Below are 14,834 nucleotides of genomic sequence, written 5' to 3' on the forward strand. Positions count from 1 at the left end.
GTAATATTATCCCAATTTTACATATGTCATAAATGAAGGTTAGGGAAATTAAAGAATATAGCACAGTGCAAGTAAGTAGTAGAGCCAGGATTCAAACCCAAGTTGGACTTACTCCAAAGACCATGCTCTTAATTACTGTGCTAAACTATGATAGAAATCCAGCTCTGGTAGAAACTTAACAACCAGGGAAGTCCAACATGGTATGGAGTAGTCCCAACAGTTGGAAAGAATATAGTCAAAGATTAACAGTTTAATGCAATAGTCAAGAGTCCAAGAACGTGGACAGCACTGGGAACCCTTCCACTGTCAACTCACCCCATCTTCCAGATCTTCCAGACACATCGAGTGACTGGACTCCATTCACTATGAGCAGGACTAATGAAGGAAGACATGAAAACTGAAAACTAGGCAGATGAATGAGGCAAAAACAAAAGCACAACTAGATGGATAAGTGTGCTACTATAACTGGAATAAAACTGATCAATTTGTAATACAGCAAAAGTGAATGAGACCACAAGGCTGAAGTCAGATCAACAGCAAAAGTGATAATGCTGATAATGAGACTGTGATGTTCAAGCTCCCTTAATCTGTTCTAAATTTGGGGTTGGTATCAGAGACTGATACAAGACCTAGTCTACAGAAAGCCAAGTATCTCCCACTCACCGGCCATGAAAAAGAGGAGAGATAAACTTATTCCAGAAAGGTTAGCCTTGCTTAACAGTTTGCTTAGAGCACAGCATCGCTATATTGTACCTGCTTTCAAAGAGCTTCTTTTTCTTTTCTCCCAAGGTAATACCTTTTTAAGATCTCTACATTCTTTTTTTTTTTTTCAACGTAGAATGCCACCTGACAAGCCACAGCATAAGTGACTTTTTTTTATTCTTATGTTAATCCCCATACATTATATCATTAGTTCTAGATGAAGTGTTCCATGATTCATTGTGCATAACACCCAGTGCTCCATGCAGAATGTGCCCTCCTCAATACCCACCACCAGCTAACACATCCTCCCACCCCCCTCCCCTCTAGAACCCTGTTTGTTTTTCAGAGTCCATTGTCTCTCATTGTTCGTCTACCCCTCCGATTTCCCCCGCTTCATTCTTCCCCTCCCGCTACCTTCTTCTTCTTTTTTTTTTCTTAACATATATTGTATTATTTGTTTCAGAGGTACAGATCTGAGATTCAACAGTCTTGCACAATTCACAGCGCTTACCAGAGCACATACCCTCCCCAGTGTCTATCACCCAGTCACCCCATCCCTCCCACCCCACCCCCCACTCCAGCAAACCCTCAGTTTGTTTCCTACAATTAAGAATTCCTCATATCAGTGAGATCATATGATACATGTCTTTCTCTGTTTGAATTATTTCACTCAACATAATACCCTCCAGTTCCATCCACGTCATTGCAAATGGCAAGATCTCATTCCTTTTGATGGCTGCATAATATTCCATTGTATATATATACCACCTCTTCTTTATCCATTCATCTGTCGATGGACATCTTGGCTCTTTCCACAGTTTAGCTATTGTGGACATTGCTGCTATAAACATCGGGGTGCACGTACCCCTTCAGATCCCTACTTTGTATCTTTGGGGTAAATACCCAGTAGTGCAATTGCTGGATCGTATGGTAGCTCTATTTTCAACTTTTTGAGGAACCTCCATACAGTTTTCCAGAGTGGCTGCACCAGCTTGCATTCCCACCAACAGTGGAGGAGGGTTCCCCTTTCTCCGCATCCCCGCCAACATCTGTCGCTTCCTGACTTGTTAATTTTAGCCATTCTGACTGGTGTGAGGTGGTATCTCATTGAGGTTTTGATTTGGATTTCCCTGATGCCGAGCGATATTGAATACTTTTTCATGTGTCTGTTGGCCATTTGGATGTCTTCTTTGGGAAAATGTCTGTTCATGTCTTCTGCCCATTTCTTGATTGGATTCTTTGTTCTTTGGGTGTTGAGTTTGATGAGTTCTTTATAGATTTTCGATACTAGCCCTTTATCTGATATGTCATTTGCAAATATCTTCTCCCATTCTGTCGGTTGTCTTTTGGCTTTGTTGACTGTTTCCTTTGCTTTGCAAAAGCTTTTTATCTTGATGAAGTCCCAATAGTTCATTTTTGCCCTTGCTTCCCTTGCCTTTGGCGATGTTTCTAGGAAGAAGTTGCTTCGGCTGAGGTCAAAGAGGTTGCTGCCTGTGTTCTTCTTTAGGATTTGGATGGACTCCTGTCTCACATTGAGGTCTTTCAACCATTTGGAGTCTATTTTTGTGTGTGGTGTAAGGAAATGGTCCAGTTTCATTCTTCTGCATGTGGCTATCCAATTTTCCCAACACCATTTGTTGAAGAGACTGTCTTTGTTCCATTGGACATTCTTTCCTGCTTTGTCAAAGATGAGTGGACCATAGAGTTGAGGGTCCATTTCTGGGCTCTCTATTCTGTTCCATTGATCTATGTGTCTGTTTTTGTGCCAGTACCATGCTGTCTTGATGACAGTTTGTAATAGAGCTGGAAGTCCAGAATTGTGATGCCGCCAGCTTTGCTTTTCTTTTTCAACATTCCTCTGGCTATGCGAGGTCTTTTCTGGTTCCATACAAATTTTAGGATTATTTGTTCCATTTCTTTGAAAAAAGTGGATGGTATTTTGATGGGAATTGCATTGAATGTGTAGATGGCTCTAGGTAGCATTGACATCTTCACAATATTTGTTCTTCCAATCCATGAGCATGGAACGTTTTTCCATTTCTTTGTGTCTTCCTCAATTTCTTTCATGAGTATTTTATAGTTTTCTGAGTAAAGATCCTTTGTCTCTTTGGTTAGATTTATTCCTAGGTATCTTATGGTTTTGGGGGCAATTGTAAATGGGATCGACTCCTTAATTTCTCTTTCTTCTGTCTTGTTGGTGTATAGGAATGCCACTGATTTCTGTGCATTGATTTTATATCCTGCCACTTTACTGAATTCCTGTATGAGTTTTAGCAGTTTTGGGGTGGAGTCTTTTGGGTTTTCCACATAAAGTATCATATCATCTGCAAAGAGTGAGAGTTTGACTTCTTCTTTGCTGATTTGGATGCCTTTGATTTCTTTTTGTTGTCTGATTGCTATGGCTAGGACTTCCAATACTATGTTGAATAGCAGTGGTGATAGTGGACATCCCTGCCGCGTTCCTGACCTTAGGGGGAAAGCTCTCAGTTTTTCCCCATTGAGAATGATATTCGCTGTAGGTTTTTCATAGATGGCTTTTATGATATTGAGGTATGTACCCTCTATCCCTACTCTGAAGAGTTTTGATCAAGAAAGGATGCTGTACTTTGTCAAAAGCTTTTTCTGCATCTATTGAGAGGATCATATGATTCTTGTTCTTTCTTTTGTTAATGTATTGTATCACATTGATTGATTTGCGGATGTTGAACCAACCTTGCAGCCCAGGGATAAATCCCACTTGGTCATGGTGAATAATCCTTTTAATGTACTGTTGGATCCTATTGGCTAGTATTTTGGTGAGAATTTTTGCATCCATGTTCATCAGGGATATTGGTCTGTAATTCTCCTTTTTGATGGGGTCTTTGTCTGGTTTTGGGATCAAGGTAATGCTGGCCTCATAAAATGAGTTTGGAAGTTTTCCTTCCGTTTCTATGTTTTGGAACAGTTTCAGAAGAATAGGTATTAATTCTTCTTTAAATGTTTGGTAGAATTCCCCTGGGAAGCCATCTGGCCCTGGGCTTTTGTTTTTTGGGAGATTTTTGATGACTGCTTCAATTTCCTTAGTGGTTGTAGGTCTGTTCAGGTTTTCTATTTCTTCCTGGTTCAGTTTTGGTAGTTGATACATCTCTAGGAATGCCTCCATTTCTTCCAGGTTATCTAATTTGCTGGCATAGAGTTGCTCATAATATGTTCTTATAATTGTTTGTATTTCTTTGGTGTTGGTTGTGATCTCTCCTCTTTCATTCATGATTTTGTTGATTTGGGTCCTTTCTCTTTTCTTTTTGATAAGTCTGGCCAGGGGTTTATCAATCTTGTTAATTCTTTCAAAGACCCAGCTCCTAGTTTCGTTGATCTGTTCTACTGTTCTTTTGGTTTCTATTTCATTGATTTCTGCTCTGATCTTTATGATTTCTCTTCTCCTGCTGGGTTTAGGCTTTATTTGCTGTTCTTTCTCCAGCTCCTTTAGGTGTAGGGTTAGGTTGTGTACTTGAGACCTTTCTTGTTTCTTGAGAAAGGCTTGTATTGCTATATACTTTCCTCTTAGGACTGCCTTTGTTGCATCCCAAAGATTTTGAACAGTTGTGTTTTCATTTTCATTGGTTTCCATGTATTTTTTTTTAATTCTTTAGTTTCCTGGTTGACCCATTCATTCTTCAGTAGGATGCTCTTTAGCCTCCTTGTATTTGAGGTCTTTCTGACTTTCCTCTTGTGATTGAGTTCTAGTTTCAAAGCATTGTGATCTGAAAATAGGCAGGGAATGATCCCAATCTTTTGGTACCGGTTCAGACCTGATTTATGACCTAGGATGTGATCTATTCTGGAGAATATTCCATGGGCACTAGAGAAGAATGTGTATTCCACTGCTTTGGGGTGGAATGTTCTGAATATGTCTGTGAAGTCCATTTGGTCCAGTGTGTCATTTAAAGTCTTTATTTCCTTGTTGATCTTTTGCTTAGATGATCTGTCCATTTCAGTGAGGGGGGTGTTAAAGTCCCCCACTATTATTGTATTGTTGTCAATGTGTTTCTTTGCTTTTGTTATTAATTGCCTTATATAATTGGCTGCTCCCATGTTAGGGGCATAGATATTTACAATTGTTAAATCTTCTTATTGGATAGATCCTTTAAGTAGGATATAATGTCCTTCCTCATCTCTTATTACAGTCTTTGGTTTAAAATCTAATTTGTCTGATATAAGGATTGCCACCCCAGCTTTCTTTTGGTGTCCATTAGCATGGTAAATGGTTTTCCACCCCCTCACTTTCAATCTGGGGGTGTCTTTGGTTCTAAAATGAGTCTCTTGCAGACAGCATATCGATGGGTCTTGTTTTTTAATCCAGTCTGTTAGCCTGTGTCTTTTGATTGGGGCATTTAGCCCATTTACATTCAGGGTAACTATTGAAAGATAGGAATTTAGTGCCATTGTATTGCCTGTAAGGTGACTGTTACCGTATATTGTCTGTGTTCCTTTCTGGTCTATGTTGCTTTTAGGCTCTCTCTTTGCTTAGAGGACCCCTTTCAAGATTTCCTGTAGGGCTGGTTTTGTGTTTGCAAATTCCTTTAGTTTTTGTTTGTCCTGGAAGCTTTTTAGCTCTCCTTCAATTTTCAATGACAGCCTAGCTGGATAGAGTATTCTTGGCTGCATATTTTTCTCATTTAGTGCTCTGAATATATCCTGCCAGTCCTTTCTGGCCTGCCAGGTCTCTGTGGATAGGTCTGTTGCCAATCTAATGTTTCTACCATTGTAGGTGACATATCTCTTCTCCCGAGCTGCTTTCAGGATTTTCTCTTTGTCTCTGAGACTCATAAGTTTTACTATTAGATGTCGGGGTGTTGACCTATTTTTATTGATTTTGAGAGGGGTTCTCTGTGCTTCCTGGATTTTCATGCCTGTTTCCTTCCTCAAATTAGGGAAGTTCTCTGCTATAATTTGCTCCATTATACCTTCTGCCCCTCTCTCTCTTTCTTCTTCTTCTGGGATCCCAATTATTCTAATGTTGTTTCATCTTATGGTATCGCTTATCTCTCGAATTCTGCCCTCATGATTCAGTAGTTGTTTATCTCTCTTTTTCTCAGTTTCTTTATTTTCCATCATTTCATCTTCGATATTACTGATTCTCTCTTCTGCCTCATTTATTCTAGCAGTTAGCACCCCCATTTTTGATTGCACCTCATTAATAGCCTTTTTGATTTCTACTTGGTTGGATTTTAGCTCTTTTACTTCTCCAGAAAGGGTTTCTCTAATAACTTCCATATTTTTTTCAAGCCCAGCTAGTATCTTTAAAGTGATGATTCTGAACTCTAGATCTGACATCGTACTAATGTCCGTATTGAGTAGGTCCCTGGCAGTCGGTACTACCTCTTGTTCTTTTTGTTGAGGTGATTTTTTCCGTCTTGTCATTTTGTGCAGAGGAGAATAGATGAATGAGAGAACAAAATGCTAGCAGAGTAACAACGTCCCCAGAAAATATACTCTAAACAAATCAGAAAAGACCTGAAGCAGTGGGAAAAGAAAGGGAAAGAGAGAAAAAAGAGAAAGAAAAAAAAGAAAAAGAAAAAGATAAAGATAAAAACAAAAACAAACAAAACAAAACAACAACAACAAAAAAACAGAATGTGATCAAATATGATCAGGCTGGTATATAGATCAGTGCCACACACTAGATTTGGGGTGTATTTTGGTCTTTTAGAAGAAAGTGCCTCCCAAAATTTTAAAGAAAGAAAAACTTATATATGTACAAAAATAAGGGTTGATATGATGAAGGGATGGAATATGATTGTAAAGATGGAAATTATAAAAAATTTTATAAAAGGAATTGATAAGAAGTTGTTTGAAAAAAGAAAGAAGAGGATTTAAAAAAAGAAAAAAGAAAAAAAAAGGGAGAGGATGTGATCAGGCAGTGGAATAGAAAACACCATATACTAGAGATTTAGGGTATATTTTAATCTGTTAGAAGAAACTATCTCAAAATTTTAAAGAGAGAATAACTTATATATATAAGCCAAAAATACGGGTAACTACTTCATATGAAGGGATAGAACATGACTCTAAAAATGAAAAATAAAAAATTTTTTTTAAAAAAAAGGGATTGATAAGATGTTGGTTGAAAAAGGGAAAAAGAAAAATTCAAAAAGAAAAAAAGACAGTTAAAAAAAATTAACTTTGAAAGACTAAAGAATCATGGTAAAAAAGCCATGAATTCTATGTGCAGTATTCCCCTAGCGCTGGAGTTCTGTTGTTCTCATTGATCAGTAAACTTGGTCTTGGCTGGCTGTTCTCGCTGATCTTCTGGGGAGGGGCCTGTTGCCGTGGTTTCCAAATGTCTCTGCCAGAGGCGGAATTGCCCCACCCTTGCCCCCTCCCGGCTAAGTAATCTGCTTGGGTTTGCTCTCCGGGGCTTTTGTTCCCTGCAAGCTTTCCCTACAGCTTTGGAGGCGGAGAGTGAAAATGGCGGCCTCCCAATTTCCGCCCCGGAGGAGCGGAGAACTCAGGGCCCCACTCCTCAGTGAGCCCCCAGAGAAAAGCTGTCAGTCACTCCCGTCTCCCCGGTCTCCGGCTGCACTCCGTGCTCACCCGGCCTGTGACCGCGCGTTTCTATCTCTGGCACCCGACCCCGGGTGGAGTCTCCAAACCCAGCAGATCCCTGCGGTGCACTCCTGCGCGGCTCCTCCCGGGGGAGGAAGGTGAGTCTCCCCAGATCTGCCGCTTGTTGGGTCCCTGCTGGAGGAGCAGGGGCCCGACTGTGCCGCGGATCACGGTTTATGGCAACCCCGAGCTGAGAGCCCGCGCCTGGGCTCCGCCTCTGCAGCCGGCTTCCCTGCTCCGATACCTGGGAGCTCTGCCACACTCAGGCACCCCCAGTCTTTCTGTGACCCCGAGGGTCCTGAGACCACACTGTCCTGGAGGGTTCCACCCCCCGCTTAGCCACCAGAGTGACATCCCTCAGCGGAGCAGACTTTTAAAAGTTCCGATTTTGTGCTCCATGGTTCTACCACTTGCCAGAAGCGGCAGATGGAGGCCCCTTCCCCCGCCGTCTATCCTCCCGAACATCGCCTCGGATTCACTTCTCCGCACGTCCTACCTTCCAGAAAGTGGTCACTTTTCTGATGAGAGAATTGTTGCTCTTTTTTTCTTCGATCTCCTGTTGAGTTTGTAGGTGTTCAGAATGGTTTGATCCCTATCCAGCTGAATTCTTGAGAGGAGAGGAAATCCAGGTCTCCTACTCCTCCGCCATCTTGCTCCGCACCCTCCCCCGAAAATCTCTACATTCTTGTCTTCCCCCCAACCCCATCATTAACACAAGAGTTGCCAAAACAGGGACTGCTTTAGTCCCTGTTTGGGTCATTTGTAATTAGGTTTTTCTGGAAAGGTACATGAGCCAAAGTCAATCCAAAAGACAAGAGAAGTAAGACTGAAAGGCTGGGAATGTATCTACGGAAAAGAGAAAAAAGAGGTTTCACTGAAGACAGAATTCATATTAAGATAGATGGATTTGAGAGAGATGAGCATGTCATAAGTTTCTTCTTTTTCATCAACCTGGAAGTGAACAGCCTGGATTTGAAGAGACAGTTATACATCAGTACTTGGTTATTCTGAAATCCTGCTACCATCCAGGTGTCAGATCTTATTAGTTCACATATGACCACCAATTTCAAGAGAGATGCCAGGAACACAGTCTCTGGGCTGTCAGCACAATTTTAAATCATGTCATTTAAACATATTCTTGTTGGTCTTTACAAGCCCTTTGTTTACTGCGGGTCTTAGTCTGAATAAAGATTTCAAATCACTTCATAGTTTAACAGGATTTTTAAGTCACGGTTACATTTTCTCTAAGACGTCAGCACTATATCTCAGCTCTTCTCTCCAATGCAATAACATGACAATAACAGATGTGGGGATTTCCGATCTTGTTTTAGATGTAGAACTGTAAAGTAAGTGAATTTAATCTTTGAGGTACGTTCTTTCCTGTTTTCTGTATCCTATTCTCCTGATCAGGCAACTAATTTCTTCCTGTTGCCTCTAGCTCCCAAGTATTCTTCCTACTGCCCTTCTCAATGCAGCACTGGTTGTCATACTTCTGCTGTCCCCCATGTCAAATTCATTCTCCAAAAGTTCTAGTTTTAAAAAATTAGTTATTGTAATATGATAAAATGTGAGACCAAGTGCTAATGACCAGTGATGTTTAAGGATTATCTCTTTACATACATCACTGATGTTTATCACTTAACTACACCTATGAACACTTATCACATGCCATGTACTATGCTTGCAGGTTCACATATGTTATCTCATTTTGGGGATCTTCAATGCCTCTTTACCCTTGGTTCCAGAGCTACCCATAGTCATTCCTTAATCATGGGTAGCTCCTTAAGAACATAAGAAAACAACTGTCAATACGAACTGCCTGGATACTATGATTAAAAGACTGAATGTATTAAAACGCAGAAATAAATAGTAAATGTTTTTAATAATAATAAGGAATACAAAAAATGTTTGGACAGTCCTTAGTTGATGACCCTGGTAAGTTATAACTTGCATTCTTGGTCAGATTGCTGTATTCTTTCTTTAGGACAAGGAGTGAATAATAATGGATTTTCCTGCAACCTGACAAGGCCATCAGGAAAGACAGTTTTGGTCAAAGCGCACTTTACTGACTTCAAATTATAACACGTAGCTAGCTTTCTGCTCTGTCATTGAGGAAGGTCAGGTCTGGTTAAGTATGTGCTAAGGTCAAAGCTGAATCACAGCTAATGTCTAAATATAGACCATCTTTTAAAAACTGTGGCCTCTTTTCCATGGCTGCAATGTGTACAACACAGGAGTTAGATTTACACAGAGAAGCTGCCTTTTCTTAGAGAAAGTAGGTCCAGTGAAAAACACTGGCTTTTAAAATAAGGAAGAAAGTAGGAGTGTGCAAATTAAATAAAGATAAGTTGTTAAAGGTTAACTAGTTTCTCCTGGTGGTGTTATAAGCAAATGGCATAGTCATTCTCTGGTTCTAAAATATTTAGATGTTTTATTTCAGTCACATAGTGGGAGCTGAGAACAAATGTGGGTAAACCAGATACAAAATACCTTCACAGAACATAAGCTAAAACCTATTCCCTTAATCCTTCGGTGTTGAATCATCTGTTATGTCTGGACCATAAATGTGAGGAATGCCAAAGTAGTCCTGGTATTGCCACAGATACAAGGAAAAGCATATCTACCCTGAAAATGTTATCATCACTGCTATTGTATTAGTTTTCTATTGCTACATAACAAATTACTGGAAATTTGGGGCTTAAAATACCTATTCATTATTTCCCAGTTTCTATTGATCAGAAGTGTGGACATAGGGTAACTGGGCTCTCTGCTTGGGGTCTCACTAGACTGAAATCAAGGTTTTGGCCTGGCTGTATTCTCATCTGGAGCTTAAGATCCTCTTCCATGTGTATTCAGGCTTCTAGAAAAATTTAGTTGCTTGAAGTTATAGAACTGAGGTCCATGTTTTCTTGGTTGCTGTCCATGAGATTTGCTCTCAGCTCTCAGAGGCCGCACTCAGGTTTTAGCCATGTGGCCCTCTCACAACAAGGTAGTTTACTTCTTCAAGGCCAGCACTAGAATCTCTCTTCAGTTGGCTATGCTGGGAGGGAATCTTATTTAATGCAATGTAATCACATAGTTGACTATACTATCACCTTTGCTATATAATATAGCCTAAGCAGGGAGTGAGTCACTATCTCACTGTATTCACAGATCCCACCCACACTTAAGAGAAGGTATCGGACAGGGTCTGTGGGAACAGAAGCTTGGAGGCCATCTTAGATTTATACCTGTAACTATTAATCAGAACAAAGGCTGAATTCTGAACTATATGACAGAAGAGATAGCAAAATGTTACTCATCTCCAGAGCCTATATGTTAAATGTAAACAGATTCAATACCAAGAATAATGTTTTCCAGGAGGAAACAAAACAAAAAAAATCTACAAATGTCTACCAAAATTCCCAGGGGAAGAAACTCAGGTCTCAATCTCAATGTACCCTTTGAACTATGCCTAGTAGAAATGCAAATTCCTATACAGACCAATAATAAGGCTTGCAGATTTGTGAATGGCTATCTAAAAGATACCTGTACCTCAGTTTCAGTAACCCCAAGCCCTAACTTCCTATAAAACCACTCCTTTTACTACTACACTCCTTCTTTATATCCAATAGCTGGCTACAAGCCAGTGTGGTAACACTGCATTCTCTAGAGATAAAGTAAAAAATCAATATTCAAATTGTAACCCTGACATTTTCTGGAGTAGGAATAAAATAGCAGATGACCAAGTTTTGATTGTGGAGTATACACCCTGTATAATCACCTCCCCTAGAATGTGGACCTGTAAATATGAGGAGATAGTCTCTCCTTCAGTTTTACATTATCTGGCAAAATGATGGGATGCTCACTCTCATAATTATTTTATGTTATATATGATTCAGTCTGAGCAGAGTGAGGAAATTGTTTTGCTAGCCTTGAAGAGGTGAGCTGCAATGTTGTAAGAGGGTCACAAGGACAGGCTTTAAGGAACTCTTAGGAGCTGAGAGTAGACTAAAATCTAGCAAAAAAAAGGGGGGGAGGCTGCAAGATACTGACCTGACTGAGCTTGGAAGACCCTGCACCTCGGATCAGATTGCATCCCAGATGACACCTTAATCTTAGCCTGGTGAGACAGGGAACCAAGCTAACCTGTGACTGGAAAGGTAACCAATGAAAACTGTGTGATAATAAATTTGTGTTCTTTAAACTGTTAACTTTGTGGTAGCTCTTTATGCTGTATAGAAAACTAATATATAAACAAATTAACAAACAAAGTAAACAAACTAGCAAAGTTAGGTTTAGAAACTTTCTGTAGCAACAGCTCTCAATAACTGAATCCCAACTGATCTTACTGCATAGCTAACATTATTTTCAGGAAATGTATTGAAAACTAAAACATACTTAAAATAAACACATTATTCTGTGGTACTCCAGGGCATAGTAGATGACAAACCAAAGCAAAAACTCCTTAAGGGATGAAAGAATGTCAGACCAGTGGGGACTGCAGCAAATAACTCCAACAAGGTTAAGAGAAAATCTGAATAATTAATAATGGTGTATATTATGTGGACTCATACATATGCAGAGAAGCAAAGCACACTTACTCTGAAAGTTGTTCACTGAGAAGTCTTGAGGATGATAGAATCCTGCTTTGCAAATGCACTGATAGGCTCCAAGCACGAATCCTAGACCTTTAATTGGCATACACTATGAAAAAGAAAAGACAGCAGTAGAGTTGATCACAGTTTATTTCACAGTATAAAGACTCACAGATATCCATCACTACAAATGGTAACAGAACTATCACATTTTCCAGAAATAAAGTATCTCTTTTTTGAACTCTTACTTTAGGTTTGTTTGTCAACAGACATTTTTTAGATGCTGCAAACTAAGTTTCCTTTCTAAATACATGTCATTATGGCTGTAGGTACCACACAACTTTAACTCATTCATTTGCCATATGGAGTAAATTTCTAGGCATGGCTTTTGGGTTTGATGCCTCAAATATAATCTTATTGCTTTAAGAGATATTTCCAAAGCCTATAAGAATGCCTTAAGAAGGACTCCATGAAAAATATTTCTATCATAGCAAAGAGAGGCAGATAGGTAGGTAGGTAGATGGATAGAATTTGGGATGTGAAAATTGCTTCTATGAATTAAATATTCACCAAATTTTCATCCTTGGAATAAAATAAAATAAAATAAATAAAATAACAAATTGGTGAAATAACAAGTAAACCTTAAAGTGCAAATTTGGAAGAGAAAAATAAAGATAAAATAATGATCCCAAGGGCTCTTTACCTAAAATCTCTTTCACAGATAAGTGTTCTACATTTACATAAATTTTTAAAAAATGAACAGCTTTCTAAATATGTCACATCGATAAATATAATAGACATCTCCCAAAAGCTTAATCTTGGTTTCTTTCAAAGATATCACTTAAATCTCATAAAATTTGGCTTAACATACTTCATTTCTGCTACATTTAATTACATAAGCACAGAATAACTTTTATTAAAATACAAACAGTACATCAATAAAACAGGAGTGTCTCAAGAATACAATCAACACTGAAATTTAATTTCTGCTCTCTACCAAGATGCCAATGCTTTGACTTTTTGCCATTATGATCAATTAGGAAATCTTACAATCTAATAGATTTTAGTTATAAAATGTCTCCCTAATACAGAAGCTCTGAAGAGAAAACTCTAAATAATTTAAATAATAATTCCACAATCTAAGCTTAATGATTGGTATCAAGATCAATATTACATACTATGAAAATTCCAAGAAATAGAAAAGTATTTATATATAAGGTAGCAAGAGCTAGTACATGTTCTAAATTCATACAGATAAAACAAAAAATTTTAACAAAGAGCTTTCTAAGAGACCTCCTTGAATATTTTATTTCATTAATTCTACCCCCACCCCCAGCCTTTTTCTTACCCAATACACAATTTGTAACCAATTATACCTTACAATTGAAAACACAGTTCCTGAGCCAGAGCAATATACAAGAAGAGAGAAGTACCAATCAATTCAATTGAGTTGGCAAGTATTTATGAAATAACTGCTGTGGGCTTAGAAAATTCCTATAGAACCTAAACAATAACACACTATTTATAAAAATCCAGTTATACAATAGGTCAGATGATATTTCTGAACTATATAAATTAAAAACAATTGTAACTTACTTTTCAGAAGCACTGGTATTATGAATAGAGCATATTATTTGTGGTCAGTCAGAAAATAAGAATTCGAATTATGACTTTATCACTAACTATGTGAACTTGGGATGTGCTCTTAACTTCTCTGAGCCTTAGTTTTTTAATTTGTAAGAACAATCATTCAGTCAAATTCATGTACAGTCTTGAAGAAGGCAGAAACACCAAGATGTCCTAATAGGTTAAATATGGGGTATAAGAGGAAGAAAAGAATAAAGGGTGACTTTATTCTGTTTTTTTTTGCCTGAGCAACCTTAAGACTGGAGGTGCCATCATTGACCTAGGAAAGGCTTCTGGAGGAGGAGATTTGAAAGAAAGAGCAGAAGTTCAGTTTTGTAAATGTTAAGTGTGAAGTACCTATTTGAAACTGTAGGTATCAAATAGGCAGGCTGATAAAGTAGGAGGGAGTTTAGGAGAGATGTCTGGGCTGTATAATTTAGGACTGATTTGCACAAAAATGATAGGTAAAGCCATGAAATCAGATTAAGACTAGATCACTAAGGGAGTGCCTACAGGTTTTAAAGGACAGAGGTCCAAAGTGGTGAGACTCAAGACACTCTAGAGCTAAAAGGTTAGGCAGAAAGGAAGAAACAAAGAATACTTAGAAGAGTAATTCAGTGTGGTGTCATTATCTCATTAACTAGATTGTGATACTATGGACATAACATGTGAAATTTCTTGTGAGTTGCATTTAGTAAACATTCATACAGCATAGATTTATCCAGGTAAACTAAGTCTTAGATACTAAGAATACAATAGTATACTCTAAATATTCTGCCTCACTGGAATTTGGAGGTTAATGCTATTCCTTAAAACAGCATTAAATTCCCTAATAATATGACAGTTTTGCAACAGTAATTCAGTTGAAAATTTTAAATGTTTAAGGCAGATCTGGAGTTTACTGGAATAAGAATATCTCTTTACAAGCTAACTCTAAACTTGAAATAAAAATGAAGGTTAAAAAAACCCTAGCTGATCAGATAAATATGACCAAATATAAAGTCCATTGAGCATAAAAAAAAGTTTCCCAGTTTTATTATGGAAAACACAGAATTATATAATTAGTTACCTCAAACTCTTTTGTTCTATTCTTAAATTAATTTATATTTTCAAAGAAAAGAAAAAAACATTCAGTCAGAAAGCATCAATAAAAGAATATCATCCTGCTGTATTTCAATATTGTGGTACCTACATGGAACTCATGTGCTATTGCTTATATATGTTTGCCTTAGTATAAAAGTGATCCTGGCTTATTTTTCTATTAATGGTTACAAATTTGCAATCAGCTTCCCATGCTTTCTTGCTCCATCTGCCATCACCATTCTGTAGCTACTCTTAACTCTG

At 38.3% G+C, this 14,834-nt stretch overlaps 1 protein-coding gene across 1 annotated transcript in view; it reads right to left on the bottom strand.

Annotated features, from left to right (window-relative positions):
* Positions 1 to 14,834, bottom strand: part of GPR158 (G protein-coupled receptor 158) — a 476,311-nt gene that overhangs the window by 223,610 nt on the left and 237,867 nt on the right. Inside the window, 2 exon segments of the mRNA XM_045871331.2 lie at positions 8,686 to 8,712; positions 11,871 to 11,973. Of these exon segments, the coding sequence (XP_045727287.1) occupies positions 8,686 to 8,712; positions 11,871 to 11,973 (130 nt within the window).

Source organism: Mirounga angustirostris, unplaced genomic scaffold, assembly GCF_029215605.1.
Source record: "Mirounga angustirostris isolate CCGP_5_RB_7025 unplaced genomic scaffold, mMirAng1.0.hap1 SCAF_5, whole genome shotgun sequence".
In the NCBI taxonomy this organism is placed as follows: domain Eukaryota; kingdom Metazoa; phylum Chordata; class Mammalia; order Carnivora; family Phocidae; genus Mirounga; species Mirounga angustirostris.